The sequence below is a fragment of the Leptosomus discolor genome, chromosome 4 (genome assembly GCF_034619465.1).
Source record: "Leptosomus discolor isolate bLepDis1 chromosome 4, bLepDis1.hap2, whole genome shotgun sequence".
NCBI classification, from domain to species: Eukaryota; Metazoa; Chordata; class Aves; order Leptosomiformes; family Leptosomidae; genus Leptosomus; species Leptosomus discolor.
In genome coordinates, this window is record NC_141394.1 from 13,280,541 (window position 1) to 13,305,904 (window position 25,364).

The following is a 25,364-nucleotide window of genomic DNA, read 5'->3' on the forward strand; positions in this document are numbered from 1 at the left end:
TCACCATCCCTTTGCTGTCTCTGATGCGGTGCCTCTCGCTGGGGTGCAAGTAGTGACCCCCTAATAATGGCAGAAACTGAGAAAGGTCAGTGTAGGCTGGCTTCTTTCCTGGCTTTGCAGGCAGGGAGCTGTTTTTCCTGCCAATACAGGAAAGGTATTTGTTTTGTGAAGGGTGAGTACCTGTTTGGGTTGTGGAGCAATTGCAGGAACTTTGTGCTTGCTTTTTTTTTTTTTTTTTTTTTAAATGAGGTGTGAGATAATTTGAATGTTTTGGACCTGGTCTTCCTAACTCCACAGCACAAGCCAAAAACTTGGGAGTCTTGTTTTTCCACAAGAGCTTCCCAGCTAGGAACCATGAGGCTTCTGTAACAGCCTTGCCTGGGTGTGAGAAGAGTATTTCTAGTACAGGGCAGGCACTAGGAAGCAGCTTCAACCTCCCCTTCATTTTTTTGCTCCTCAGAGCAAATGATTGTTATTTAAAAGTGGATACTTTGAATCACGCCTGGTTATAAATTCTCAACTAATTATCCACACCTTGTTAGTTACCTGTATCCTTGCTTATATCTTTTGCCAAATCATGAAAGCATGTGGTAATGAGACCTTGGTCCATGCTTTTCCCTGGCCGACTGCTAAGCTGAATGTGGCATTAAATCATATCTCTGGAAAACTACAGATTTGGTGTGTTAGAGGGACTTTATGGCTGTGAGTCCCTTGCAGTGCAGGCTAGAGGGACATTATGGCTGTGAGTCCCTTGCAGTGCAGGCTACCTTGGGAAAGGCAGCCTAATCCCATTTTTGCTTGTACTATGATTTGGACCTACCCTTGAAAAAAACCTCAAGGTAGGGAGGAGAGGGGAGAGATCAGTGGAGGCACAGTAACTAGACTGTTACCATGTAGATTGTGTCTAATTTGACTGGAATTTGTTAAATCACCGAACAGGAATCAAGGCTGCAGGGAGGAATTACAGACTGCTGGTTTCTTTTCTAGAAAAGCCTCAGAGGCAGAGGGAAAAGTGAAATTGTTTGGCTTAAGTTTTGTCCGTGCTGGGCTTTCTGAATGGATTTGCAGCCTCAAGGGATCTCTTTGCAGATTCTTGCTCATGAACCTGGCTGTCCTTTTGCCTTGAGTATTGCACAGTCACTGAGCCCCATGAGACAGAGGAGCCCAAGGAATAGAGAAGCACTTGCACTCCACAGAGGTTGGGTTCATATTGCCTCAGACCCCAGTGGTTGAGGATGGGCAGGAGAGGTAACAGGCAGTCAAGCTTTTTCGTGGGAGAAACTTGTGAAACCAGGAGCATGTGTCTGTGTTTTGGCTTGTGCTAGCTCAAGGGAGGTGTCAGGGCTCTGGCTACCCTCTGCCCTGGGGAGACCTGCTGCATGCAGCTGGCACTGAAGGTTGCACAGTTTGCTTCCATTGCAGGGAGCTGTACAAGGCCCCAGTGGGTTGTCTTTGCCTGCCCTGGCCATCATATCGAGACAGGGAAGGATTTATTTCTGAACTCTGCATTGGTCAGTCTTGTCAGGGAGCTGTGGAGGCAGTCCACAAGCAACTGCATTTTACACTGTGCTTGGGCTTTGGTTGGCCAGGAGATCTGGTTGACTGTGACATCTGTCAACGCATCTTGGTTATGTTACAGCTTACATCTCTTCCAGAAGAAATGATACAGCATCTCTGTCTGTATTCCCACTGTCCTCTATCCTGCCTGTTGTGGTTTAAGCCCAGCCTGCAACTAAGCACTACGTGGCCACTCGCTCACTCCTCTGTGGTGGGATGGAGAGGAGAAAATATAACAAAAGGCTCAAGGGTCGAGACAAAGACAGGGAGGGATCACTCACCAATTAAGGTCACAGGCAAAACAGACTTGACTTGGGAAGAAAAAAAATCAATTTAATTTGTTAGCAATCCAATCAGAGTAGGATAATGAGAAATAAAACCAGATCTTAAAAACACCTTCCCCCCATCGCTCCCTTCTTCCTGGGCTCAACTTCGCTCCTGATTTTCTCTGCCACCTCCCCACCAGCAGGCACAGCAGGACGGAGAATGGGGGTTGTGGTCAGTTCATCACATGTTGTTTCAGCCATTCTTTCCTCCTCATGGGGAGGACTCCTCACACTCTTCCTCTTCTCCAGTGTGGGGGTCCCTCCCACAGGAGACAGTTCTCCATGAACTTCTCTGATGTGAGTCCTTCACATGGGCTACAGTTCTTCACAAACTGCTCCAGCGTGGGTCCCTTGCAGGGGGTGCAGTCCTTCAGGAACAGACTGCTAAAGCGCGGGCTTCTCCCAGAGTCACAGCCTTCTTCAGGCACAACCACCTCCTCTGGCGTGGGGTCCTCCACAGCTGCAGGTGGGCATCTGCTCCACTGTGAACCTCCATGGGCTGCAGGGGGTCAGCCTGCCATCTCACCACGGGCTGCAGGGCACTGGCACACCTCCTCTCCCTCCTTCCTCACTGACTTGGGTGTTTGCATAGTTGTTTCTCGCGTATCCCCGCCCCCCCACCCTGTGACAGGTTTTTCTCATAGTTTCTTTTTTCCCCACTTCTTAAATATGTTATCACAGAGGCACTACCACCATCACTGATTGGCTTGGCTTTGGCCAGAGGCAGGTCTGATGTGGAGCCACGGAAGCTTCTAGCAGCTTCTTATAGTAGCCACCCATGTAGCCCCTCCCCTGCTACCGAAACCCTGCCACACAAACCCAACACACCACCTCAGCAGCAATCCAATGTAGCTAGCAGATAATTTCTGTTTTGTCCAAACAATAACCATTTTGTTTGTTCCTAGCTTTCAAACGATGAGGAGATCCACAATGTGGGCACATCGCTGACCTTTGGCTTTGGGACCTTAGCATGCTGGATCCAGTCTGCTCTCACCCTCAAGATCAACCTGAAGAATGAGGGACGGAAAGTCGGGATTCCACGAGTCGCCTTGTCAGCCAGCATCACCCTCTGCGTGGTGCTCTGTATCCTTTTGTCCTGCTCCTGGGAAAGTCAGGTATACATGTCCAGCACTCTCTGCAGCAGGGAATGTTGGCACTTCTCATATCCGTCCTAGGATCTCAAAGGAATGCTACTCAGCTTATCTTCATGGCATGATCCTATGATTGGCTCATTTTGCTACTTGTGTTTTACCAGGATGCACTGCTTCACTGATGGGCTCACTTCCTTCATAGATAAAGTTCTAAAACTTCTTAGTGATATCCAAAGTGGTTATAATATTGAATAGATTCTGTGCAATTTAATGGCACCACTGCTTACCTATGCAGTCAGTAGCTTTTAAGATTATGCAAAATATTAGGATAAAAAAATCTCAGCAGAACAAAGGAATGAATCAGGTTTCTGAAGATGAGAAGATTTTGATGTGTTTGTTGAAATGCTCCAGCATGCTACATCCAGCTCTGCCTTTTAAGACAGTTATTATAGTCAAGAGTTGCTGTGTCATGTGGACTTCGGGTAAGACTAGGTGCTTTACAAATGGGATTTGGCCTGTGAGGTCTGTTATCACTCAAACTGGATGTACATGTGGCTTCCTCTCCACTTTGTGCCTGTCAGCCGCACTCCAGCCCTTCTGTTCACACCAGCACTCATGTGTCCTGGGTGTTTGTTTAGGGTGGATCCATTCACTGCATAGTTGCACCAACATTAGTGCTGGGATAAGCATGAGGGCAGGAATAAATGGGGAGGAATAAGTTAATCCCCCTCTTCAGGGAACAGCCTGTTCTTAAAACAGTTCCTTAGTCACTTGCCTGGTTTTGAACATTTCAGCCAGTGTCCAGAGGAATAGCAGATTGGTGTGAAGATGTACCATCAGTTGCCTCTTAAGCTTGCTTAGAAAAATTTGTAGCTGAGCATCATGCTTTGGTGTACGTAACATGGGAGTTTGACTGTTCGTGTGGTGCTCCCTTCTGCCCCTTGCCCCAAGCCCATAGCTCCCCCAGGGTGTGTTTGGGGTAGGAGCTGGGCTGGGTTCTTCCTGCGCTGCCATCTTCAGAGGTTTCTTCCAGGCTGGGAGCAGGAGCAGGCAGGTAAGCCAGGGCATAGCTGCTCCTGTATTGACATGCTGGGTGCTCCCAGCGCAGCCCTCCCAAGCAGGCTGCTTGGCACTCAAGGCTTTGGGCCCTCTGTGGAAGGGGACAGGCTGAGGCAGGTTTCCCGCTGCCGCCCCCCACTGACTTTGCGAAGGCTTGGGGCTGGCTCCCCGTCCCATGCAGCTTGTGTATAACCCTCGCACTACAAGGAAAGCGGAAGATCCTTAAAGCCAGACACAGAATGCTGTTCATCGAAATGAAGCTTTGGTTGCTTATACTAAGCCCAAGATGAAAAGTCTCTGATTACCTGCTTTGTGCAGTTAAAGCATGGGAGAGGCTGCTTGTTTGTTTTACCTGTGAAGATGTGTGATCCTGCATTCTTGGACTGCAGAGGAAATCCTGAGAGACAGGTGAGCCAGTAGGTTTAGAGATGTGCATTGGTCTACGGCAGGTCCCCAGCTCAGGAGGGTGTCCTCTGCTTTAGGGAAGCTGAAAATTGCTTTTATGGAGTACTCCAAGGCAACTCGAGACACAGCAGTTAGACCCTGATGCCAGGCAATATGCAGTCCAAGCACACAGGTATATGAGCCTGGAGGACAGTTTCTGGCTCTGACAGCATTCTTTTTCATTTCAGTATAACATGCCATACTGTGTAGACTGATGCTTCCAGATTTCACAACAAGGGATGATTCTGCAGGTGATTTAAAGAGAATGAAAGATTGCAGAATGCAGGTTGAAAGGTGTTCCCATTGCCTGCAGTGCAGACATCTGATCCAGTTCCCATTGGGAGGCTCCTGGCAGGTGGGGGGCCCACAGCCAGATCCCCAGCTTGCTGGCTCCAGCTGGCTAGTTGGATGTTCGAGCAAGTCTTCTCTGCGCCTAAGTCGTTCCCTCTGTAAATGTTTATCAGCTTGAATGGGATCAGGAAGCCCTGAGTCTGTATAGGAGAGCTGCTGCACTCCGTGGGCACCTGACATCCCTTCTATCTCTGGCACCACATTCGCACTATCCTGATGATGGCTGGCTGGGTTGACTGTCATCCACATGACTTTGATTGCTAAGATTTTATTGTCTTCCCTGTTGGCTTTCTGTCATCCTGATCAGTGTCTCTGCTCCTGCTAGTTCTCCTTGACTTTCGTGTTCCAGATTTCATCCTCATGGCGCAGGGCATTCACATGCATGCTTCCAGGATCCAGTGGGGCCTGGTCATGTGCTTCCTGTGCTACTACGGCACCTTTGCAGTGGAGTTCAGGCACTACAGATTTGAGATCGTTTGCTCTGAGCACCAGGAAAACTTTCTGAGCTTTTCCGAAAGCTTATCGGAAGCCTCTGAGTACCAGACAGATCAGGTGTAGCCTGTCCTCTGGCAGGGGGGAGGGGGGCAGGTGTGGTCTCATGGGTTAAACATGACCTCATTTACACTTTTTTGATGAGTTTGTTTTCATGTGCAATCATGATCTTATTGCCAAAGGGCTCTGAGGGTGTTTGTCTCATTAAGAGCCAAACAAAAATAGCTGTCTGCTGGAAGAGCAGTGGATCCTTATCAGTGGCAGCACGAGAAAGCATAAGCTGTTTAGTTTGTGCTAACAGTGACTCTTTCTGACTGTCACACTCCTGTTGTTCAAAACATTCAACAGCCAGTCCTTGTGATGCCCCTCTTAGACAGGCACTCCTCAGCCTGTTCTGCAGAGGAGGAGATGAAGGAAAAGGACTTCTCCAGGCACCAAGAGTCTTCAGGAGTCGCCAGTTCCCGAGTCATGAGACTACATCTTTCATGTGTTTCTTGTGTCGTTTTCTTTGTTGCCAACTGGTGTAACTTGGTAGGATGAGAAAGAGTGGCTGTTTCTTTTTGACTTGGAATCAGGCAGTGGAAGATCCCAACTGACTGGCTTTTTTGGCAAGCAGGCAGGCATTTCTTCCAGTCTGGAAAGCAGCCAATGTTTGAGAGAAACTGTGCTGTGATCAGGAAGCGAGACTTGGCCAATACTGCCTCGTAGCTGGGCAGACCGTCCCCAGGCCCGAGGAGATGGCACAGTGGGGTGCTGTGCTCAGCTTCGTATTTCAGACTCAACAGTGGGGGCTGGTGGAAGTGAGGTGCTGAATTAAGATGGGAATGCCTGTGTGCTCTAAAGATGACCCAGAAAAGCCTGCTCTTTCTAAGTGTGTGTGTGTAGTGCTTCCACCACGTATCGTGTGTAATATTTCAAAAGCTTTTTTTGTTCCCTGAGGGGGAAAACATTGTATTAGAGATGCTGGGCTTGCCTGCAATGAGAACAGAACTGTTGCAGGTGGTTCTGGGCATAGGGTTTGGTTTTGCTCCTTGTGTGCTTAGAAGTCAAACATCAGGCATGCTGACACTAGGCCTGGGCTCTGGACCCCTCGGTGTGGCCAGTTGTGCTGAGTGGAGTCTGCCACAGGTTTAAGTGGGCTTCCAAGGTGCAGGGAGGCAGTCCTGACCCAGAGGTTAGGTGATGTGGCCTGAGGGCTGGAGGTGCAGAAAGTGAACAGCACAACTAGAAACCAGAAGGGCTTCTCTGTCCCTGAAGGGAGTTTTTCAAACAGAAGGTCTGTTTTCAAAGAAGCAGCAGGAGATCGAAGGCCCTGTTTGAAAACCTGATTTTGGGAAGGCTGCTGTATTGGCTGGGCAGGGTAGCAATGGGAGTTGCTTCTCATGAATATGGCTCCTGTTTTCCTCCACCAGTCAGGTTCAGCTTAGGTTTGCATCTTGTCTGAGCTGCAGGAAAATAACCAGAAATTAAAATGGTGGCAAAAGGCACGTGAAGGGGAACTTGTACCGCACCATGCCATTTCTGACAGAGAGGGAAAAGGCACAAGGGCATTCAGTCTTCTGCAAAGGTGAGAGGCCTCTCCTGAAACAGTTGAGAAAAACTTCTGTGTAAGTAGAAAGCTTTCAGACAGCCCTTTACTTTATCTTCTGTGGGCCAAAATTTGTTCTCAGGAAGCTGTGTTATGAATGCAGAGTGCCAACAGAGGGTTGCCATTGGACTGACAAAGGCCTCCTCCCTGTAGCTGTTTGATAAATGGCAAGTTTTCCTAGCGGGATGTGCTGAGGGTGGCCCAAGGGCACAGCAGCGTAAGGCGCAGGGCTCCCCAGCAGACCCTCTGGGGAGCTCTTCCTGGACTAGGGCACGAGGGGACAGCCTGGAAAAGATGCAGGTGGGGATCCTCTTACACAGGCACACACACTCAATGCATATGGAGCACAAAATAGCCATTTCTTTTAAGGGTGTTTTACTGCAAATAGTACACTGTGACTTTTTTTTTTTTTTTTTTAATCAATTAATACTTTGTTTATAATCTTATATTTTGTAATTTTATCAAAGGGAAAAAAAGATTGTGATTTTTTTTTTTTTCCTTTCTCTCCTTTTCCTATATGCAATCCAAACTGAACTTCAGGTTTTTGGTGATAACTCTGTACATTTCTTAGAGTATTTCTAACAGCACATTTCAGTACAACTAAATGACAACTGATACACACTGAAACGTGACCATTAAATAAAGTGCTTTTATGGAGAAAGTGAGTTTTATTTTTGTCCCCTACCCCATGCATAGCTTTCTTATGGCAAAGGCAAAACAAAAGGTGAGTATTTACAGTGTCATGATTAAAATTAACACTTAAGGAAGCCAGGGACTATTCAGCCGTGCAGATACACTTACTCTAACAGTGCCAATTAGCAGGCTTTTTCTAGGAGGAGGATCACACTCATTACACAGCCCAGGAAGGCATTCAGAATAGCTGCCTCACAGCCTTACCTGCTACCATGAAAGTTTTAGAAGGGCAATGCTGCCATGATGTTCTTTCCTCACAAAATGCCTATCTTGTTCTCTACATAGCAGCATCCCTCAACGGGGACAGCTGTAGGTGCAGATCAGAGCTCAGGAAGGCAACACCTGTTAGTATTCTATTTTGGCTGTCTGTGAGGGCAAGCTCAAGCACAGCCGCACAGAAATTAGTAAGTAGCAAGAGATACCCACACACAAAGTGCCAGCAGCAGGGAACTGGGGTTTCAGACTGCCTCTGCCTCCACTGTTACTAGGTATAACCTAGCTGTGGCTCTCACTCCTGCACCCCCACTGAACTACTGAAATCGTAAGATGGTCAGGGAGCGTCCTTGACAGGACAAGGTTGTCTGCCTTAAAGAAAGGACTGGAGAGGGTGAAAGCAAGAAAACAGTGTTCGCACGTTTTAAAAAAAAAAATTTGCCTTCAGGTGCTATGATCACTGGTGATAAACAGGAAGCCTAAATACTGGGATGGAGTGAACACAATGAAAGCAAAGTTGTGTTTTTATTTACTACATTAGGAAAAGCTCCATGACCTTCTGAAATAAACTGGCACAAGTTAAATAGGATGACGAAAAGGTCAGAGTTTTAGTAAATGCAGCAGGATAAGTCCTCAGGACCAGTTGTTTGTCAAGGCTTGCTCACAGCTGACCAGTGCTATTGAACATGTGACAGGGTGATGCTGGGTACTGAGGAGCTCCATGGATTAATGCTAAGGGAGATACTTGAGCAACACAGTCAAACTGACTTTGGTGTTCAGCCGGTTGGAACCCATAGCCCAGCACTGTGATGCAACATGAAGTGGGTCTAGAATTTAATTTTTAAAGCTATAGTTATATATACTCCATTTTGGTAGGCTGGTTGTGTAGCTCTAAGCAGCTTCCATATGCAAGTTGTACTGTTTTGTACCTAAACCTGCTGTGGATATAGCCAAGATTTAAGTTGTTCCTGGTCTAAAAAGGTTGCCTGCAGCAACGGCTGGCTGCTTTTGTGGCAGCCCAAACCTACTGTTATTATAGCTGATATTTGGCATTTTCCTTTGGGCATCCTACCCCCCCTAACTTTGAAAGTTTTGACTTAGCCAGCATCCCTGTCTGCAGGGAGAAGCTCATATCCCCTCATGGTCCCCAGAGATCCCTCTGGGACAGGGGGACAAACAATTTGGAGACTGTTTCTAAAAATGACAGAGCTCATGGTGGGGCGTCTTAGCACCAGATTTCCATGGGTGAGTCTGAAGGAAGTATCCACTGATCTAATTGCTAGCTGGGAAAGGGGAGGAACAGCAGGGCTCATGGGTGCTGCTCCTCACCCTCTTCCCCATTCCAGCTGGCTGCTGCAGGCCTCTGTCCTACTGCTCAAGGGACCCCACACCATACTCTCCATCCATACATGCCTGCACTAGTCATGGGTCCAAGACATGATATGGGTTTGGCTTTAAATTCTGATTGTAGACAAAATTACTTAATGTTACACAAGGACAATTTAGGTGAAGTAGAGTCTTTTGTGTGTGCACTGCTTTCCCTAAGTGGAGGAAGGCAGGAAAAGTTCGGTGAAAGACGAGATCAGGCTGTAATACGACTTCTCATCATCTGTCAGTCCTGCGTTGCCTGGTCTGGTCACCACAGCCACATGAGTATCTGCTTCCTCAGCTGCGTTGGCTTCTGAAACAGAGATGGGGAGACGGGAGATGAGATGTGCTTGCCAATCTCGCCACATGAGCATCTTTAAGGCTTGAAGATGCCCCAAAACACTGCAGTGCTTTTAAAGGTTAACACTGAGAAAGCAGCGTTTGCATGTGGTGCTGCAGGGCTCTAGAGAGGGATCAGCTCCCAGCAGACCTGCTGTGGATGACTGTAGCTGCCACGTAACACGAGCGAATGGGAGCTGCTTGCCCCACCATCTCCTCGCCATTCCCAGCTGATGGCTGTCCAAGGCACTGTGCAGACAGCACGCACCAGTAGCTGATTTCTGTCAGGAGGAAGATGGGCTGTGGTTGGGCTGTGGCATCAGCAAGTCCAACGCTCCCCCACTGAGAGTCACTTTCACAAGTTTCCTTCGCTCCCTGAGCACAGCAAGAGGCCACAGGAAGATACAGGGAAAAGGAAGTAACTGCAAGCTCCCACCAGCTCTGCTGCCATGGCTCGGGAGGAGGTGAGGGCTAACTCCTGGGGACTGAGCTGGCTTAGACTGAGACCACAACCCAATACAGAAAGATGTTTGCAGCAAAGGCAGTAAACTAAGTTAGCTTCCTGAGCCTGGCTTTCCAGGGGTCAAGTCTTTGCGACCAGGATCAATGTTTTCCTGCTGCTGAACACAACCTAAGTGGCACAAAGAACCAGCCACCACGTGTGCTGCAGAGCAGACATTGTCTGTTCCCCCAAGCACAGGTCACAAAACCCACTGACACTGTTTGTAAATGCAGCATGCTAACTGCTTCAGCAAATGCTCCACTCCACTTGAACAGTCTCTCCTTGCTTGCTGGTGCAAGGGCAGGTTTTCTACTCAACCTATTGTCCCTCATTGCAGCACTGCTCACAGATAACCCACTGCTGTGTGAAAGCCTGGATGTGGAAGGAAGGAGCATGGCAGCAGCTAGAGGGCTGCCACCGAAGCAAGGTGGTCTGCAGCATTTCTGCTTGTGACAAGTCAGTAGCATGTGTTTAAAGACCACCCGCCTCCCTCACACAGGTGAGAGCCAGCAGGACTGGCAGGCCACCTACCTCGAGGGACATCTGTCAGGAAGAGGATGTTGTTGGTGGCACACCCAATACTGTTGGCAATCCTTCTGTAGCTCTCACTTTCTACCTTGGGGCCTATTTTGGTATCAAAGTGGCCATCAAAGAGCTGAAAGAGAGACAAAAGCAAATTGTCTTGCTGAGTGCCACCTGAAGAGCGGGATTACACCCCACTGCTGAGTGAAATGTCCCCTTTCCTTTCTACCACAGCAACAGGGGGCTGATGCAGCCATGCTAGCATACTCGACTGGCTGAGCTTAACTCCTGCAGGTCAAACCCACTGCCCCACCTTCCTGTCCCTGACTATTCACAAAGCGTTATGGCAAGGGCAGTTGTGGGAAGGAAATGCTCTGCAGAGAGACACTGTAAGGAAGGTGATAAGGTTATCTACCTCTAGGATATCACCTTCTGTAGAGTATCCGAACAGAAGCTTCTGGGCTTCAATGCTGCCCGAGGAGTAGATATAGACCTTCATCCCCGCTTCCCGCCACTTCCGGATGGCTGGAACCACGTCCTCGAAGATTCTGGAGCAAAACAGGGCAGCAGGTAAGGGCAAACCCAGAGGCACCTGGAGGGACACCTTTAGCCAAGCACTGTGACAACTGTCCCATTAGTTTGCAAGGGGACTTCATCCTCAATCTGCTTAGGGCTTCTGCAACCAGGGAGTCTATTTCAGCAGCAGGTCATATATTTTTAGCTCCAGCCAGCTGAGCAGCTCTGGTGAGCTGTTTCAGACATTTAGCAGGAGTTTCTCCAGCCCCTTCAATTTGGAGAGGGGAGGAAAGGTTGGGGAAAATGGCATCCCGACACTTTTCTCTGTAACGGAAGAATAAGGGGGGGAGGCCAGAGAAGACAGGCTCTTGGATCCTGAGTCCCACCTGCCTTGCAAGCTACAAAGGTTTCCCTGTTGGTAAGAGCTATGTCCGTAAGCTGCAGCCATACAGGGCAAACCTATCCTACATGTTCAGGCTCTGACCACGAGTAGGGAAGAGCTGAGAGGGGGCTGCAGCTGCAGGAGCTAAATGAGTGGCACTGTACAAACTGTTTAAAGCCAGACAACTCGGGAAAGGAGTGTTCCCTAAGGGCCTAATGTCAGAGTTACTATACACAGCAACTCGGTCAGGTTTTACAGTACTACCTGTGGGCCAGATGTGTCCCTGACTTAACTGTAGCGCAGAAGGTGAACCAGCTCCCATTCACTAGGCAGCAGCATCCCTCCCCTATTCTTCTGGCCTTGCAAAGTGCTAGGAAGGCAAGATAACAGTCTAGCAATGGGCTGACAAGTCTCAAAATGTGAGCTCCATCTAACTCCTGGGTGGCAGCTGCCCAAAGACAAGCCCAACAGTGAGGAGCAAAGCTGTGAGAGAAGGAAGGAGGACCAAAGTCAAGGCAAATGCTACATAACTGCTAACAGACATATGTCAGTTCCCTCACATCCTTCTCATTTATACCACAAGACCTCTCCAGTGCTGCACTTACATCTGTGTAAAAGCTGCCAGCATGCAAAGGACACTTACAAGATGACCCAGGGAAAACTTAAGGCTAGAGGATGCTCAAGAGGGACAAACTGAGGTTGAGAAGTCCTTCAATAATACATGCAATGGTTGATATAGAAAGGCCACAAACAGCCTTGGAAGTACAAGGAGGGGGTTTGAGTTTGATATGGCAGAAGGATGGAAAGAGGAGCTGGAGGAGCCGTGATCCCCAGGGAACCAAGTTTTCATCCCAGTCCAAATTGCAGCCTTCCCACCTGCACTGCACAGCTCTATGCAGCCACTTGAGCCAAGGCCCAAAGGTATTGCTCTAAAAAGGGAATTTGAGCCAGAGGATTCCAAATAGATGCAAAAGGACGTGTTGGACTGATGCAATCAGCTGGCTTGGCTCTTTCTTCATCTCCAGTTTCTTAGCCATCTGCTCAGGGTCTTGTTACGTTACCTATTTTTTAAAAAGTTATTTTTTTTCATAGTTATTTATTAAATGTCTCTGGTGTTGGCTGAAAATATTTTGAGGTTGTATGGCACTTGCAGAAACTCCCAGCCACCCTCATGTTTTCACGTGCTGTGTTCAGTGCCTGGATTTCAGATGTTGATGTGCCAGATACAGCTGTGCGAGGGGGAGACTTTAGAGATCTCACTCCTTGGATGCTGCCAAGCAGCAAGGCTAGCTCCACAGTTTTTGGGCCACTGTAAGACAATTGGGCCTGTTTTTAAAAAGAAAACCAACAAGATGCCTGTCCCTTTTGACCTGCTTTTGGGTTTTGTTGCTTTCTCTGGTGGATGTTTACATTTTTCTGTGAGCTCTTTTTTCTTCTTCCTCGTTGCAAAACACGTTGTGAACTTAAGGGTTTGTTTTACTTCCTTAGGAACTTGAAATGCATAGTTTAACCAAGTATCTCTCGACCTAAATAAGAAGATCAGGCTTAACTCCAGTTATCCCTACTTATGCACCCTTGTGTTGTGGCTGAAACATAAAGAGGAGCCTGAAGACAAAACAGAAGTGGAAAGGCATTTGGAAAGGCAGGAAATGCTCAGGTAAGAGACAAAGCAGGAGGAAACAACTGAAAGGACCTGACCCTGCAACCCCAGCTGGCCTAGGCTTGTTCCAAAATGTGAGTGCAATTCAGGGATAAAAAATTCAAGACAGAGAATTGTAAGAAATTCATACTTGTGCCTCAGTCTCTTAGTTTACCAAGAAATCTCTGCAAAGAAATATTGAGACATCTTCTGAATCTTTAATGCAGAAGATAGTTGTCCCAGATTAATGTTCCGCCAGTCATGGGAGCAAAATCGCCCTGTGTCACGCCTCCATCACCTTGTTCTGTTTCTCAGACACCAAGTCCTTTATGCATCCTGCCCAAAAACAGAGGGTTGGAGAACTGCCTGTTCCCCAGCATATACCTGCTGGTTATTCCTTAAGGAAAAGTACTCTCACCCACTTGTCATCTTCCCAGTGGGGACTGAGACAACTTGGTCAGTCCCAAGGTTACTGTAAGCTTTTGGTTCCTTAGATCCAAAGATTAAGCTCAACAGATTTGTGTTTCACTGCATGATCAAGTTTGAAATGAAGTGTCTGCAGCTGGTTCCATGACAGCAGTGGCCTGGCTTAAGCCATGACTGAACATAAATGTATTGCCTTCTCCACCGAGGTAGTAATCCTATTTGCATTTGTACGTGGGGCTGTTTCCAGGAATAGCTTATGCAGCTATTCTGCTAACAAACGTCTAGGAAAGATGCACCCCATACCTGCCCCAGGAAAAGGGACACACAATTACTCACACACACACAATTACTCACGCTCCTTTGATGTGCCCAGTTGCATAGGCTGCCCTCCACATGTGACCCTGCAGCTGCTTCAGTGCTGTGGTCTTCCTGTCCAGAGACATCTGCCAGTGCACATTGTCTACAACTGCCTGGATGACCCTCTCCAGCTCCTCTTCCCCAGTTTCGCTCTCCAAAGGGATTGGCACAGCCCCGTCCAAGCTGGAGTCCTCCTGAGCCTGGAAATCACCCATGATAAAAAGAGGTGGGGGAAGAGGTGGAGTGGTCTCAACATCTCAATTTAGGAAAGGAGTCTAACACCTGCATCAACACACTTCAGTGCAGGACACAGCTTGAACTGCTCTTCACATGAAGGGTTACAACATTGTTTGAATGCTATTCTCAATGGGAAATTCAGACTTCAGTAGTGTCCACAAACACTTGCTTGGATTGTACTTTCCAAACCCAACTGTAGCTGTATTGTAAATACTCTAATGAGAATTATAGTTGCTTAAGTATTTAATTACTGAAATTAAGGCAAAGAAGCAAATGTATCGGTTGGCTTCAGCCACCCACAGGTCTCAAATTGATGCTGTGTCCCTGTACAGAGGCAGGATACACTGCCCTGGGTGGGACAAGTACTCTTGCCATCCCTCCACACTGCTTCCAAAACAAGACGCCTGGAAGCCACAGGAAGCAGATTCAGCAAAAGAAGGGCACAGTGCAGGCACAAAGCTGAAAAGCCATGGTTTGATGCCTGCTATGGGGGCTGTGAAGACCTTGGCAATCTAAGGGAAGCAGCTGAGATGCTGCCTAACAAGCACCAGCCTTTGCCCAAGCACAACCCCAAGTGCTGGGTGGGGAAAAATCAGCCCATGAAGGCAACCAGCCTCCATGGGAGGCAAAAAGAGGTATGGGCTCATGTTGGGTAACAGGGGGAGTTCGAGTGACCTGAAGTCTCAGGCATGCCATGAAAACCTGGAGAGACACGGTGTAGCTCCATCACTTAACCTGTTTCCTCAGAAGTCCGACATCCTGTTGGCACTCCTCCTCCTCCCAGTGAGCACGCAGATATTCCTTCACATTGTCTTTGATGTAAGGGAACAAGGTCTCCTGGCAGCACACAAGAAAAACAGCAGCTCCTTTAACCAGGCAGAGATAAGGCCGACTTGCTTTTAAAGCAACCCTTTGCACATGCTGGTATGTATGGTTATTTCCGCTCCTCAAGCTTCCCCTACAGTACTGCAGCTTGTGAGACTGTCTGCCAAGGGTGTCTGCCTGGTCGCAGGCCAGAGTCAACCTTGGGCAAAGATTACTGCAGGTGGATTTTTTGCACAAATGCTTATGTAGCTGCAACTTTTAAATCCCAGGATGGAAAGGTGGGTGATAACTTTTCCTAGGCTTGCCAAAAAATGTCTCAAATGGCAGACGTGACCCCAAGTTCCCATCAGCTGAAGAGCATGAGACTGACTGTGCATGTACTCTCAACTGACAAGTTATGCTACTCTATTTTTAATGGGGTGCTTGTCCTAACAAAGGTTGTTCTGAAAACACATCTGTAGTGGTTCAACCCAACTGGCAACTAAGCACAACACAACCGCTCACTCACACCCCCCCCGGGGTATGGGGGAGAGAAATGGAAGAGTAAAAGTGAGAAAACTCGTGGGTTGACATAAAGACAGTTTAAGAGGTAAAGCAAAAGCCGCACGCACAAGCACAGCAAAACAAGGAATCCATTCAGTGCTTCCCATCAGCAGGCGGGTGTTCGGCCATCTCCAGGAAAGCAGGGCTCCATCATGTGTAATGGTTACTTGGGAAGACAAACATCATCACTCCGAATGTCCCCCCTTCCCTCTTCTTCCCCCAGCTTTATATGCTGAGCATGACGTCATATGGTATAGAACATCCCTTTGGTCAGTTGGGGTCAGCTGTCCCAGCTATGTCCCCTCCCAAATTCTTGTGCACCCCCAGCCTACTCACTGGTGGGGTGGTGTGAGGAACAGAAAAGGCCTTGACTCTGTGTAAGCCCTGCTCAGCAATAACTAAAATGTCCCTGAATTATCTATGCTGTTTCCAGCACAAATCCAAAACACAGCCCCATACCAGCTACTCTGAAGAAAATCAACTCTATCCCAGTCAAAAGCAGCACAACATCTCAACTTCTCATCAGAGCCAGAGGACCTTTTTAAAAAGAAAAGTCTAGTCTAGCTCCATAGGACAGTCTTGCAAATGAAATGAAACACGGTTAGGGAAAAACGCCACAGAATTACAAACCTTCCTGGAGATCCCAAGGGCAATGAGAAATAATTACAAATTGCTCTCATTAGTGGCATTTCACAACCGAGAAGCCACAAGCAGCCACCATGACAGTATCGGTGCAGAAACAGCCTCAGGACAAGGGGAACGGCAGTGAGCTCCTTCCTTTGGGTACAGAACCAAGCTTTTCTTAACTGGGAAAATTTTGGGATGGGCAAGAGATGGGAGGAAACTAACCTGAGCTCATCTCTTCTCAAAAAATGGCCAGTGATATTTTTCTCCTCACTGTATGTCCCCTTTAACTTGTTACTAAATTAAGAAAACAGTAGTCCTGAGAGTGTGATGTGGTGCAGAACTGCAGGATTTTATGTTATTCTAATATTGTGTTTTCCACACTGTATATTTTAAAAACAATGTATATTTAGGGGAAAGGAAAATCTCTTAAATTACTAGAAAATCACCACAAACTTGTCTAGGGAAATCAACAGCCTTGTAATACCTCCAGTTACTCTCTCATTTCCTTTATTTGAGCTTAGTTGCTTTCAAACTACCTTTCAAATCATGGAGGAAATGAAAGAGTATCCACTGGGAAATGCAACCAACCTGCTGACTTGGTTTAACTTCCCTTACAACTCTGATGTCAAAAGGTCCCAATTCCTTGGGACCAAAAGCAGTGTTTCATGATCTTGCACTGGCAAAGAAAAACTTCCAAACAGGCTCCAAAAGTGCAGTGTATTCTGTGATTCCATGGATTTTAAAGGGGTAAAAGCCTTAGCCCATTGGCAAATGCATCAGTCTGTGGTCCAAGAGTGGACATCCATGTGACAGCTGGAGTGGTGGATAGCCAGTGGGACAGATGGTTTATGGATGTCAAGGAGGGATCCCAGGCAATGACGTACTAAATTTAAAAGGCCATGAATTTGTGTGGAAGACTCCTTGCATCCTGCAAGGAAATAACTTTTATCTCCAAAGCTTCAGCTTTCAGCAAAAGTTGGTGGCTGCAAACTCTTGAATAGGTTTAACTAGGGCTGTTACTGATCTTTATGACTCATTTCTCTTTTATCTTGGCTAGCAGGAGTCCCGAGCCTGCCTGTGTGCAGCTCCCATTGCTCTGTCCATCTCCCATGATCCTTGGCAACGTCCAGCCCCAGATGTGGCTGCCCCAACACAGCTTGGCAGGATGGAGAAACAGCCATCAGCCCTCCTAAGTCTTTGCAACTGCTCACAGCAATGTTAAACCCAATATAGAAAGGGTGGTATTTTTACCATCAGTAGACACCCACGTGGCATGCTGTAATTAGTGCTTGTAGGATTTCAAGCGACAAAGGTCAGTTTTCCTCTCAAAATCCATGCAAATCATCACAAAGCTCAGTGACAATCTGTTCTTTTACAGGAGCTCTGGCAAATCCCAGGGGATGTAGTTTATGAAATTACACCTCTCCCCTGCCATCTACTTTTCTCTGCCAGGGTGGACCCAGCAAGAGAGAAAACGTGGTGACCTCTAAATAGGGGCCACCAGATACTCTCTTTTCTGGTATCTTTCCTTAATCCACCCATCAGCTGGCTCATTCTATTTCCTTACTTTGCTTGTTCAATAATTCTAATACTAAAGAAAATATTAAATAAAATCCTTTAATTAAAGAATAAAATGCCTGCAGAACTAGCAGTGGACCTTTTAAAGGGAAACAGAAATCATGGAGGTTAACCGAAAGTCCAAGTGAAATAACTTGTTACAAACATTTTCAGGATTTCCAGCAAACTGAGTTTTATTGAGAACCATAACTCATTTGGCCTCCCTGCAACAGACACACTTTGGGTAGGAAACTGTCTCAGGTATATTGCATGTTATTTGCACAACAGCAAAATGGATTCAAGGTGGATATAACCAACTCAGATGTTTAGTAAGAAATCTGAGCTGTTCAAACTGTTTAAATTGAAAGATATTGAGGGGAGGGAGGCAGCTGTAATGCCATCTAGATCTGCAGTTTCTTCAAGAGCACTGGAAGAAGATGGACAGGAAAGATGTAGGTCATGTTGTTCATCTGTTAAAATGTGTTAGCAGAAACACCTAGAAAGCCTGGCAAGAGCCTTCACCTTTCCACCCATCATGTAAACCACCAGCAAAAAAGATCCACCAAAAGCTGTAATGTCTCATGGAGAAATACAGATTAATGGCATGAGCAGGGATGACTCTGTTCAGTGTCTTAAATACAAGCAAATTGCTCCCTCCTGTGAAGCGTTATGAGCCTAGTTAGTGACCACAATACCTCGGAGAGGAGGGACCCACAGCGGATGGAGAACTGCAAATTTTAATAGCGTATTTACAGCGTTTGTCCCTATGCTTCCTGCTGGCCCTGCAGACCTCCCAGTCCCCTGGCTTCTGCACCTAAACCGACATTTTCAACAGTCTTAAGCTTTCTCCTAGTCAAGGGAAGTCACTCATACATATTCACTGTTAGTACAATCCTCCTCATGTACATTTGATGTGCTCTCAGTGGTACCCTCCCCCTGTACCGATATCCTATGCATGACAGAGGAAGGACATACATCTCTGGTGACACTGAAGGCATCTGACTGTACCACCCTTTTGAAAGGAAAAGGCAGTGGATAACCCCAAGACAGTACTTCAGGCTCTCTGCAAACTTGGGTGAGGTACTGAAGCTCCAGCCATCTGAGCAACAGTGATGCTCGAGGGCTTTCCCTAAATGAGGCTGAGAGCAATCCAACTGCCCTATATCCATGAAAAAAAAATCATTTACTGAACTGCCCTGGATCTGAAAAGTTCCCTGCTCTCCTGCCCACAAAAGAAACAGGCGACCGGTAAAACGCGACGTTTTTTCTCGTGAGTATTATTCAGAAAACCACAGAAAATGCGTCACGGTTTTACGCTTCAGAAGGAAACGGGCCTGCCGTCCGCAGGGCTGCAGACCCGAGAGAGGCGCTTCCCCCTCGCAGGGGCGCAGTGCCAGGGAAGGGGACCTGCAGTCACAAAGATCTGGCCGGCGCAGGTTCCCCCACCGTGGCTGGCGGGGATTATAATAACGGCGGTGCTAACGGAGCCCCCCAGCGGTGCCAGTGGGGCTCCCGCCCGCCCGGGGAGGCCGCTACCGCCCGCCCCGCCGGGTCTCACCTGGACGAAGGCGATGGGGGTGGTGGTGCCCTCGATGTCCAGCAGGATGGCGCGCACCTCCGCGGGCACCGGCAGCACACCCATAGCGGCGGCGGCAGCAGCACGTGGGGCGCGGGTCACACCGGGGGAACGCGACGGCGGGCGCTCCGCCCTGCTCCTGCGCGGGAGGCCGGGCTGGGTCGTGCCGCCGCGGATGGTGGAAGGCGAGTGCGGCGACGCGGAACGCCGGCGGCGGGGAGTGCCGCGCCGTCTGTGCCCGCCCCTGGAGTGCCCGCCCCGCCCCGCCGGCTCCTGAACGGGCTTTCTGGGCTGCACGTTACGCTCCCTCAGCCCCAGTGCCAGATCCCGCCTGTCCCGGTCTCCCCGTCCCCGCCCAAGGCAGCAACGCCCGCTTCGCCCCAGGGCCCGCGGCGAGAAAGGCGCGGGGAGCACCGAGGACGCGGAGGGACGAGGCGGCCGTGGAAGGCGGCTGCACGCCGCACTCCGGAACCTGCGGAAGGGCGCGGCTGTACCTGCGCCGTTCCCGGAGCGGCCGGGCCGCGGCCCGTGGACCTAGTGGTTGGCGGCCGCCCGGCGGCGGGCCGGTGCTGCAGCCCCGCCGGCAGCCGCCGGTGGCGCTGCGGCGCCGAGCGAGGAGGCGGCGCTGATTGGCTGTCGTTGCGGGTATATTAGGGCGGCGCAGGCGGTGCCCGGATCTCTTCCGTCGCCATTTTTCCGACAGCGCACCTCTTCGCTCTCTCCGCGGCTCGCCTGAGCAGCCCCACCGCCCCCGCCCCGCCATGGAGGACGCGACTGAGATGAGTGGCGGCCCGGAGGAGTTCGCCGAGGGCTCCAAAATCAACGCGAGCAAGAACCAGCAGGACGACGGGTAGGGCCGAGGGGGTCGCGCCTCCATCTCTCTCACCCGCCTTCCTGCGCCGCGTGGGGGAGGGGGGGGCGGCTCGGGGGTGGGGGGGAGGGGCGGGGCTTCCCCACCCCGCACCAATGGCCGCGCCCGCCTTTGTGTCCCGGGTTGGTGACCCAGTTTCCGTGTGGCGCGGAGGGAACGGCTGCCAATCAGGGCCGTGACGTCACCGGCAGCCTATGGGGGGCGGGCGGGCCGCGCAGATCCGGCCCACGTATAACGGCGAGGCTGAGCCAGGGCAGCCGCTGCGGCCTGGAGCAACGGGCGCGGCTGTTAGGCCTGGCGAGGTGAGCCAGGTGGCGGTGGCTTCCTGATAGCTTTCGGCTTGCGGCGGCTGCGAGCGGGCTTGCTCCGGGCTTGCTCCGTGCTCCACGCGTGCGTTTACACCCAGCTGTTTTGTGCACACGTGTCCTTACACGTATTTGTATGTGCTTCTTGCATTTCAGGAAAATGTTTATTGGAGGCCTCAGCTGGGACACCAGCAAGAAAGACTTGACAGAGTATCTGTCTCGATTTGGCGAGGTTGTGGATTGTACGATTAAAACAGACCCAGTCACTGGGAGGTCGAGGGGGTTTGGGTTTGTGCTCTTCAAGGATGCTGCCAGCGTGGAGAAGGTGGGTGGATTTCTTGTGGGTTGATGGCACAAAGCCTGCCTGCGTCACTGTAGTGATCTGAGACTTTGTTTCCTTGTGTCCTTCTTTAGGTATTAGAACTGAAGGAACACAAACTGGATGGGAAGTTAATAGATCCTAAAAGGGCAAAAGCCCTAAAAGGGAAGGAGCCACCAAAAAAAGTGTTTGTTGGTGGGCTGAGTCCAGATACGTCTGAAGAACAGATTAAGGAGTACTTTGGTGCTTTTGGCGAGGTATAGTATAATGGCATTTAAGAACAGCTCTGGTTTTCCACTGCAGTGTTGCCTCTGTCTTAAGACAAAAGAATTTGTGAGGAGAGAGCTGTCTCAGGCTTACATAAAACTAGAGATTGTTGAAACTATGTGCATGTTAATGATTCCGTAGTGTTGTGATGGCCTGATTTACAGCTGTCAAAAGCAGTCAGCGTAGATACTGGACTGCTGAATAGTTCTGGTAGCATAAAAAGTTGTTTACAGATTTCATGTGTTATGGATAGGTACTTTTGATTTCAGATTGAAAACATTGAGCTTCCCATGGACACAAAGACAAATGAAAGGAGGGGCTTCTGTTTTATCACGTACACAGATGAAGAGCCGGTAAAGAAGTTGCTAGAAAGCAGATACCATCAAATTGGTTCAGGCAAGGTATGGAAGCTGTTGTTCTTAGCATATGAAATAAACCATCTGTAGGTTTTCCTGAAAGCAACTCACAAAATGGTCTTGAAATTCTTGATGGGTTAAAAAATTTCTGTCTTTGCAGTGTGAGATCAAAGTAGCACAGCCCAAAGAGGTATACAGGCAACAGCAGCAGCAGCAGAAAGGAGGAAAAAGCAATGCGGCTGGTGGACGAGGAGGTGGAAGGGGGCGTGGACGGGGTGAGTGCTTTGGATGTTGAAATTAATGTAAATGCTTAAGTGTCTGTACCAAACATTAAGGTGTTTGTAGATATTCCAGGTTTCAGGCTGCATACAGATTTCATGTTTAAATTGAATGTGGGAAGTAGCCTGTTAGTAAATGGCATTTTAGTGGTTGTGGTTGCTTGTGGAAGCTTAAGAATCTCTTGCTTTCAAGTGGTGAGGTGGCAAGCTGGATGTAGGGTGCTTTTGTATACCCACAGTTTGGGGGCATAGCAAAATGGATTATGCAGTTACCCTTTCACTTGAAGGGATACACTGGCTCATGGGCAAAAAACAATGTTTGCTAAAGAGGAAGACAGTCACTTTGCTCCACCTTGCAAATAGATGAGAAACAAGCAGTTGTTACACATTAACACATCTTGGTCTTAAAGTCCAAGCAGTCGCAACCAACACAATGGAGTCAAGTTGATCCTGTGGTCTAACTTAGTGTTCAGGCAATTACTGATCCAAAATGGAAGTTAAAGGAAAGCAGCAGGAGCTGCTGTAGTGCATGCCTTCAAGTGTTACGTTGTTTTGATTTCCTGGCTATATTTATGAGCAGAACTACCTGCTGTCGTTCTCTTAACGTTGTTGTGGGTGATAAGATCTTATGATCCATCTCTCATACCCAAATGAGATGCTTAGGAACATTGTCGTAGAAAGTTAGATGACGTGGTGTAAAAGAGGAGTGTAGTAAGTTCTGTAACTTATAAATGTTATACTTGGTTTCAGGTCAGGGACAAAACTGGAATCAAGGATTTAATAACTACTATGATCAAGGATATGGAAACTACAATAGCGCTTATAGTGATCAAAGCTACAGTGGCTATGGAGGATACGACTACTCTGGGTACAACTATCCTAATTATGGATATGGACCGGGATACACAGATTACAGTGGTAAGTGGGTTTGATCTCATTCCAGATAATAGCATCCATCTTTAAACAGGGGCCTCTCTTAGTATGTTGTTCTGGAATAGCTCTTACTCATAACACATGGCTCTAAAGAGTAGCCCTGTTGGTGTACTGTACAGGAACAATCTCCTTCAGAGTGTCAGATGTTAATCTTAATGCTTCTGGGTGGGTTTTTTCCCCCCATGTTATCTACAGGTCAACAAAGCACATATGGAAAGGCATCCCGTGGTGGCGGCAATCACCAAAACAACTACCAGCCGTACTAAAGCACTACCAAGTACTTGAGGAAACAGGTGTGTACATGAGTGCAAGGTCCACTCTGAGACTGTCTAATCTAATTTAAAGATCAATAGACAAATGAAGAGTAAAAAAGTAGCATGACTTTTCCTTTAATTAAACTTCTGTTAACTTAAAAAATACTTTTTTTTTTAAACCAGCTTTGCCTACAGTGTCTATAGATCTTTAACTTTATAAAAATGTGACTTTACCTTCTTTAGTACTTCAGAAAAACATAAGAGTTTTTCTGTTTTGTGTTGTATACCAGGTGGTCTAGAGGAATAATTAAACTTATTAGAAGTATTAACAGGTAAAGTACTGAAATGGGTACAACTTAAGGAAAACAAGAATGTTGTCTTCTAACTCTGACATTATACCTTGTTTGTACCCGCCAGCGGGAACTTCATTGCAGGCCGTGTGTCACCCTGACCACGTCTATCTCTGGGGTCGCACGTTGCAGGCAGAACGCAAGGCATACACCAGAAAACGCTGTCCTGTGGTATGGTCTCTTCCAACTTCATGTACCAGCGTAAAGATTAAAGTGGAAAACTTCAGACTTTGGCTTCTTTTTTTTAATCTTTTTGGAGATTAAGTGTCTTTAACTTAAATGGTTTTTTACAGGAGTTAAAGTACATAAATGCCTTTACAGCTTAATCAGTTGGTCTTCTGTTTAGTGTTGTATTTCAATTGTGGAACCTCATTTTAAGTGTGCATTCTTTAAGATTTAATGCTTGCTTTTTTCTTTTTATAGCTAATAGTGAAATCTGCAAACCAAAACGAACTTTTAAATCTGGAAAAACATTAAAGATCATATGCATGTGGACTATTTTGAACTAAACTGACCTGACTTATGTTTGCACAGCAGTCATTTAGGTGGATAAACAAATAATCTGAAACCCTTTTGGTGGTGTTTCCAGTGGACAAAAACTGATCCAGAGCCTGATTAATAGTCTAAATCAGATGTGTATTGTTCTGGAACAGCTTCCTAAATGGGCTGAATGGCTATGTTTGGGAAGATAAATTACTGATGGGTAACAAAACCTCTTAATGTTACCTTAATAATTATGCATATGATCTTTAACAGTGAAGAAAGGAATATATAGAAGACTTAAAGCAGTTCATGAAAATGGACCTTTTAAGGATTCTTGTAGTAACTTTCACAGATCTGACATACATTTTGTCTTGATTTTTAGGTAGAGATACTGCAACAAAGCCATCTTACAGCGCATCGTGAGTGAATGGAGGGTGGCCTTCGTGAGAGGAAATAACTATTTTGTAAAAGACACTTAGTGTATGACACAACTGTGTCCAACTGTACATAGCAGCCGAGTAGTTTTCTTTTATGGTTTTACTTTTATGGTTTTACTTTCTTTTTGCCATTCATGTTATGACACAATGTGGATTTGTGTTTATACGAATTTTATTTGTATAATTTCATGTTAAAGGATTCTCTAATAAATGCTTACTTAATTGAATGTGTAGTCTTGTTGGCTGTCAGCTTACAGTGGTATAACTACTTGTATAGAAGGGCATGTACCTTGCTGGAGATCAGAAGTGGCTCAAGATAAGGTTATTGTGTATACAGATTTGTTCTCATATTTCAAGGTTTTTCAAGCACTTGTGTTCTAGAATACTCAAAGCTATAACAGGGGTCAATTGCTCCCTGTCTATTCCAGTTCCAAGCAGGAGATTACAAGTTTCTGAACTTGAGGATCAGCACCTAATTTCTGTGCAAGCTGGAGTCTATTCCTTCAAGTTAGATCCTGTACTGGAATTCTCAACTGAATCAGAAAACAGGTTTCCCATTTTGTGTATAGTATCAAGCAACAGAACAAAAGCTTGAACAAATGACTGCTGGAGAAGGGAAACTGATTTAAACAGCAGGTTGCTTTCTGATGAGGAGACCAGTTTGGATGGGTAAGTGAGCAGCAGTGCTTGATATTTTTTTTTCCTCAGCACAAGAATCTAGTCATGCATCAAAAATAAACCTTGCCTGTTAGAAAAGCAATGTGAAATAAAAGTAGCTAATTCACAAGGGAGACTGATCTTGCAAATTTTTAAAAAGGAGTATTCTGGGTAGAGATTTCTCTCAAATTCCAAAGCACAATTTCAGTGTTTATTTCTCTCTCAGGCAGCTGGGTATTTTATTTTCTTCTGTCATACAGAAGAGCTGCATACCACAACTGCTATGGGTTAAGTAGTTGCTAGATCTGGGGAGGTTCCTGACATCTTAGCAATTAGGTTAGATGAGGGGGGACTCGCTGAAATCACTGCTACAGACTAAAGAAACAGCACGCAGGCGCTGGGAGAAGCTACAGGGGTATGTGATTGTACTCCCAACTCTTCCAGAATGGAGCTGGATGAAGCAGCGGTCCTTGCTAGCAGTGCCTCTGGGTGGCTGCAAGCCCTATCCTTTTGCCACCAGGATATGGCTTTGATTACATCTGTTTATTAATACACGAAACCTCCGCTTGTCTGTCAGGTTTTATTTCAACCTGTAGCAATGTAGTTATGAATTTAAAAGCTACT

At 47.4% G+C, this 25,364-nt stretch overlaps 3 protein-coding genes across 14 annotated transcripts in view; 2 read left to right on the forward strand and 1 right to left on the reverse strand.

Annotated features, from left to right (window-relative positions):
* Positions 1–7,569, forward strand: part of TMEM150C (transmembrane protein 150C) — a 36,904-nt gene extending 29,335 nt beyond the window's left edge. For all 6 annotated transcript variants that reach the window (XM_086464739.1, XM_086464737.1, XM_086464740.1 and 3 more), the window contains 2 exons: positions 2,789–2,966; positions 5,178–7,569. In XM_086464739.1, the coding sequence (XP_086320865.1) occupies positions 2,789–2,966; positions 5,178–5,386 (387 nt within the window). In that variant the 3' untranslated portion in view covers positions 5,387–7,569. The remainder of the gene's footprint in view (positions 1–2,788; positions 2,967–5,177) is intronic.
* Positions 7,570–9,082: 1,513 nt separating this feature from the next.
* ENOPH1 (enolase-phosphatase 1) lies at positions 9,083–19,296 on the reverse strand. The gene is made up of 6 exons (XM_086464743.1): positions 19,213–19,296; positions 14,838–14,939; positions 13,863–14,065; positions 10,961–11,093; positions 10,555–10,678; positions 9,083–9,495 (listed from the first exon to the last, which is right to left on the reverse strand). Exons 1-6 carry the CDS (start codon positions 19,294–19,296, stop codon positions 9,356–9,358), a joined length of 786 nt encoding a protein of 261 aa, XP_086320869.1. The 3' UTR covers positions 9,083–9,355.
* Positions 19,297–19,906: 610 nt separating this feature from the next.
* Positions 19,907–24,310, forward strand: HNRNPDL (heterogeneous nuclear ribonucleoprotein D like). 7 transcript variants are annotated; one of them, XR_015183482.1, is made up of 8 exons: positions 19,907–20,080; positions 20,563–20,731; positions 20,821–20,982; positions 21,262–21,393; positions 21,509–21,623; positions 22,377–22,544; positions 22,755–23,334; positions 24,029–24,310. XR_015183482.1 is itself a non-coding variant. In XM_086464746.1 (8 exons), the coding sequence occupies exons 1-7, from the start codon at positions 19,992–19,994 to the stop codon at positions 22,823–22,825; spliced, it is 906 nt and encodes a 301-aa protein (XP_086320872.1). In that variant the 5' UTR covers positions 19,907–19,991; the 3' UTR covers positions 22,826–22,852; positions 23,231–24,310. The 7 variants fall into 7 exon arrangements, 6 of the variants coding, with proteins under 6 accessions (XP_086320872.1, XP_086320873.1, XP_086320871.1 ...); XM_086464746.1 differs by having other exon boundaries at positions 22,755–22,852; positions 23,231–24,310; XM_086464747.1 differs by having other exon boundaries at positions 22,755–22,852.
* The last annotated feature ends 1,054 nt before the right edge of the window (positions 24,311–25,364 follow it).

Excerpts from the sequence above, each read along its gene's own strand:
- ENOPH1 (XM_086464743.1), bottom strand. The coding sequence starts at position 19,296 with ATGGGTGTGCTGCCGGTGCCCGCGGAGGTGCGCGCCATCCTGCTGGAC. Across the intron at positions 14,066-14,837 it reads TCGGACTTCTGAGGAAACAG|GCTCAGGAGGACTCCAGCTT; the intron begins GTTAAGTGATGG and ends GGTGATTTCCAG. Across the intron at positions 11,094-13,862 it reads ACTGGGCACATCAAAGGAGC|AATCTTCGAGGACGTGGTTC; the intron begins GTGAGTAATTGT and ends GTTTTGCTCCAG.
- HNRNPDL (XM_086464745.1), top strand. The coding sequence starts at position 19,992 with ATGGAGGACGCGACTGAGATGAGTGGCGGCCCGGAGGAGTTCGCCGAG. Across the intron at positions 20,983-21,261 it reads ACTTTGGTGCTTTTGGCGAG|ATTGAAAACATTGAGCTTCC; the intron begins GTATAGTATAAT and ends TTTTGATTTCAG. Across the intron at positions 21,624-22,376 it reads TGGAAGGGGGCGTGGACGGG|GTCAGGGACAAAACTGGAAT; the intron begins GTGAGTGCTTTG and ends ACTTGGTTTCAG.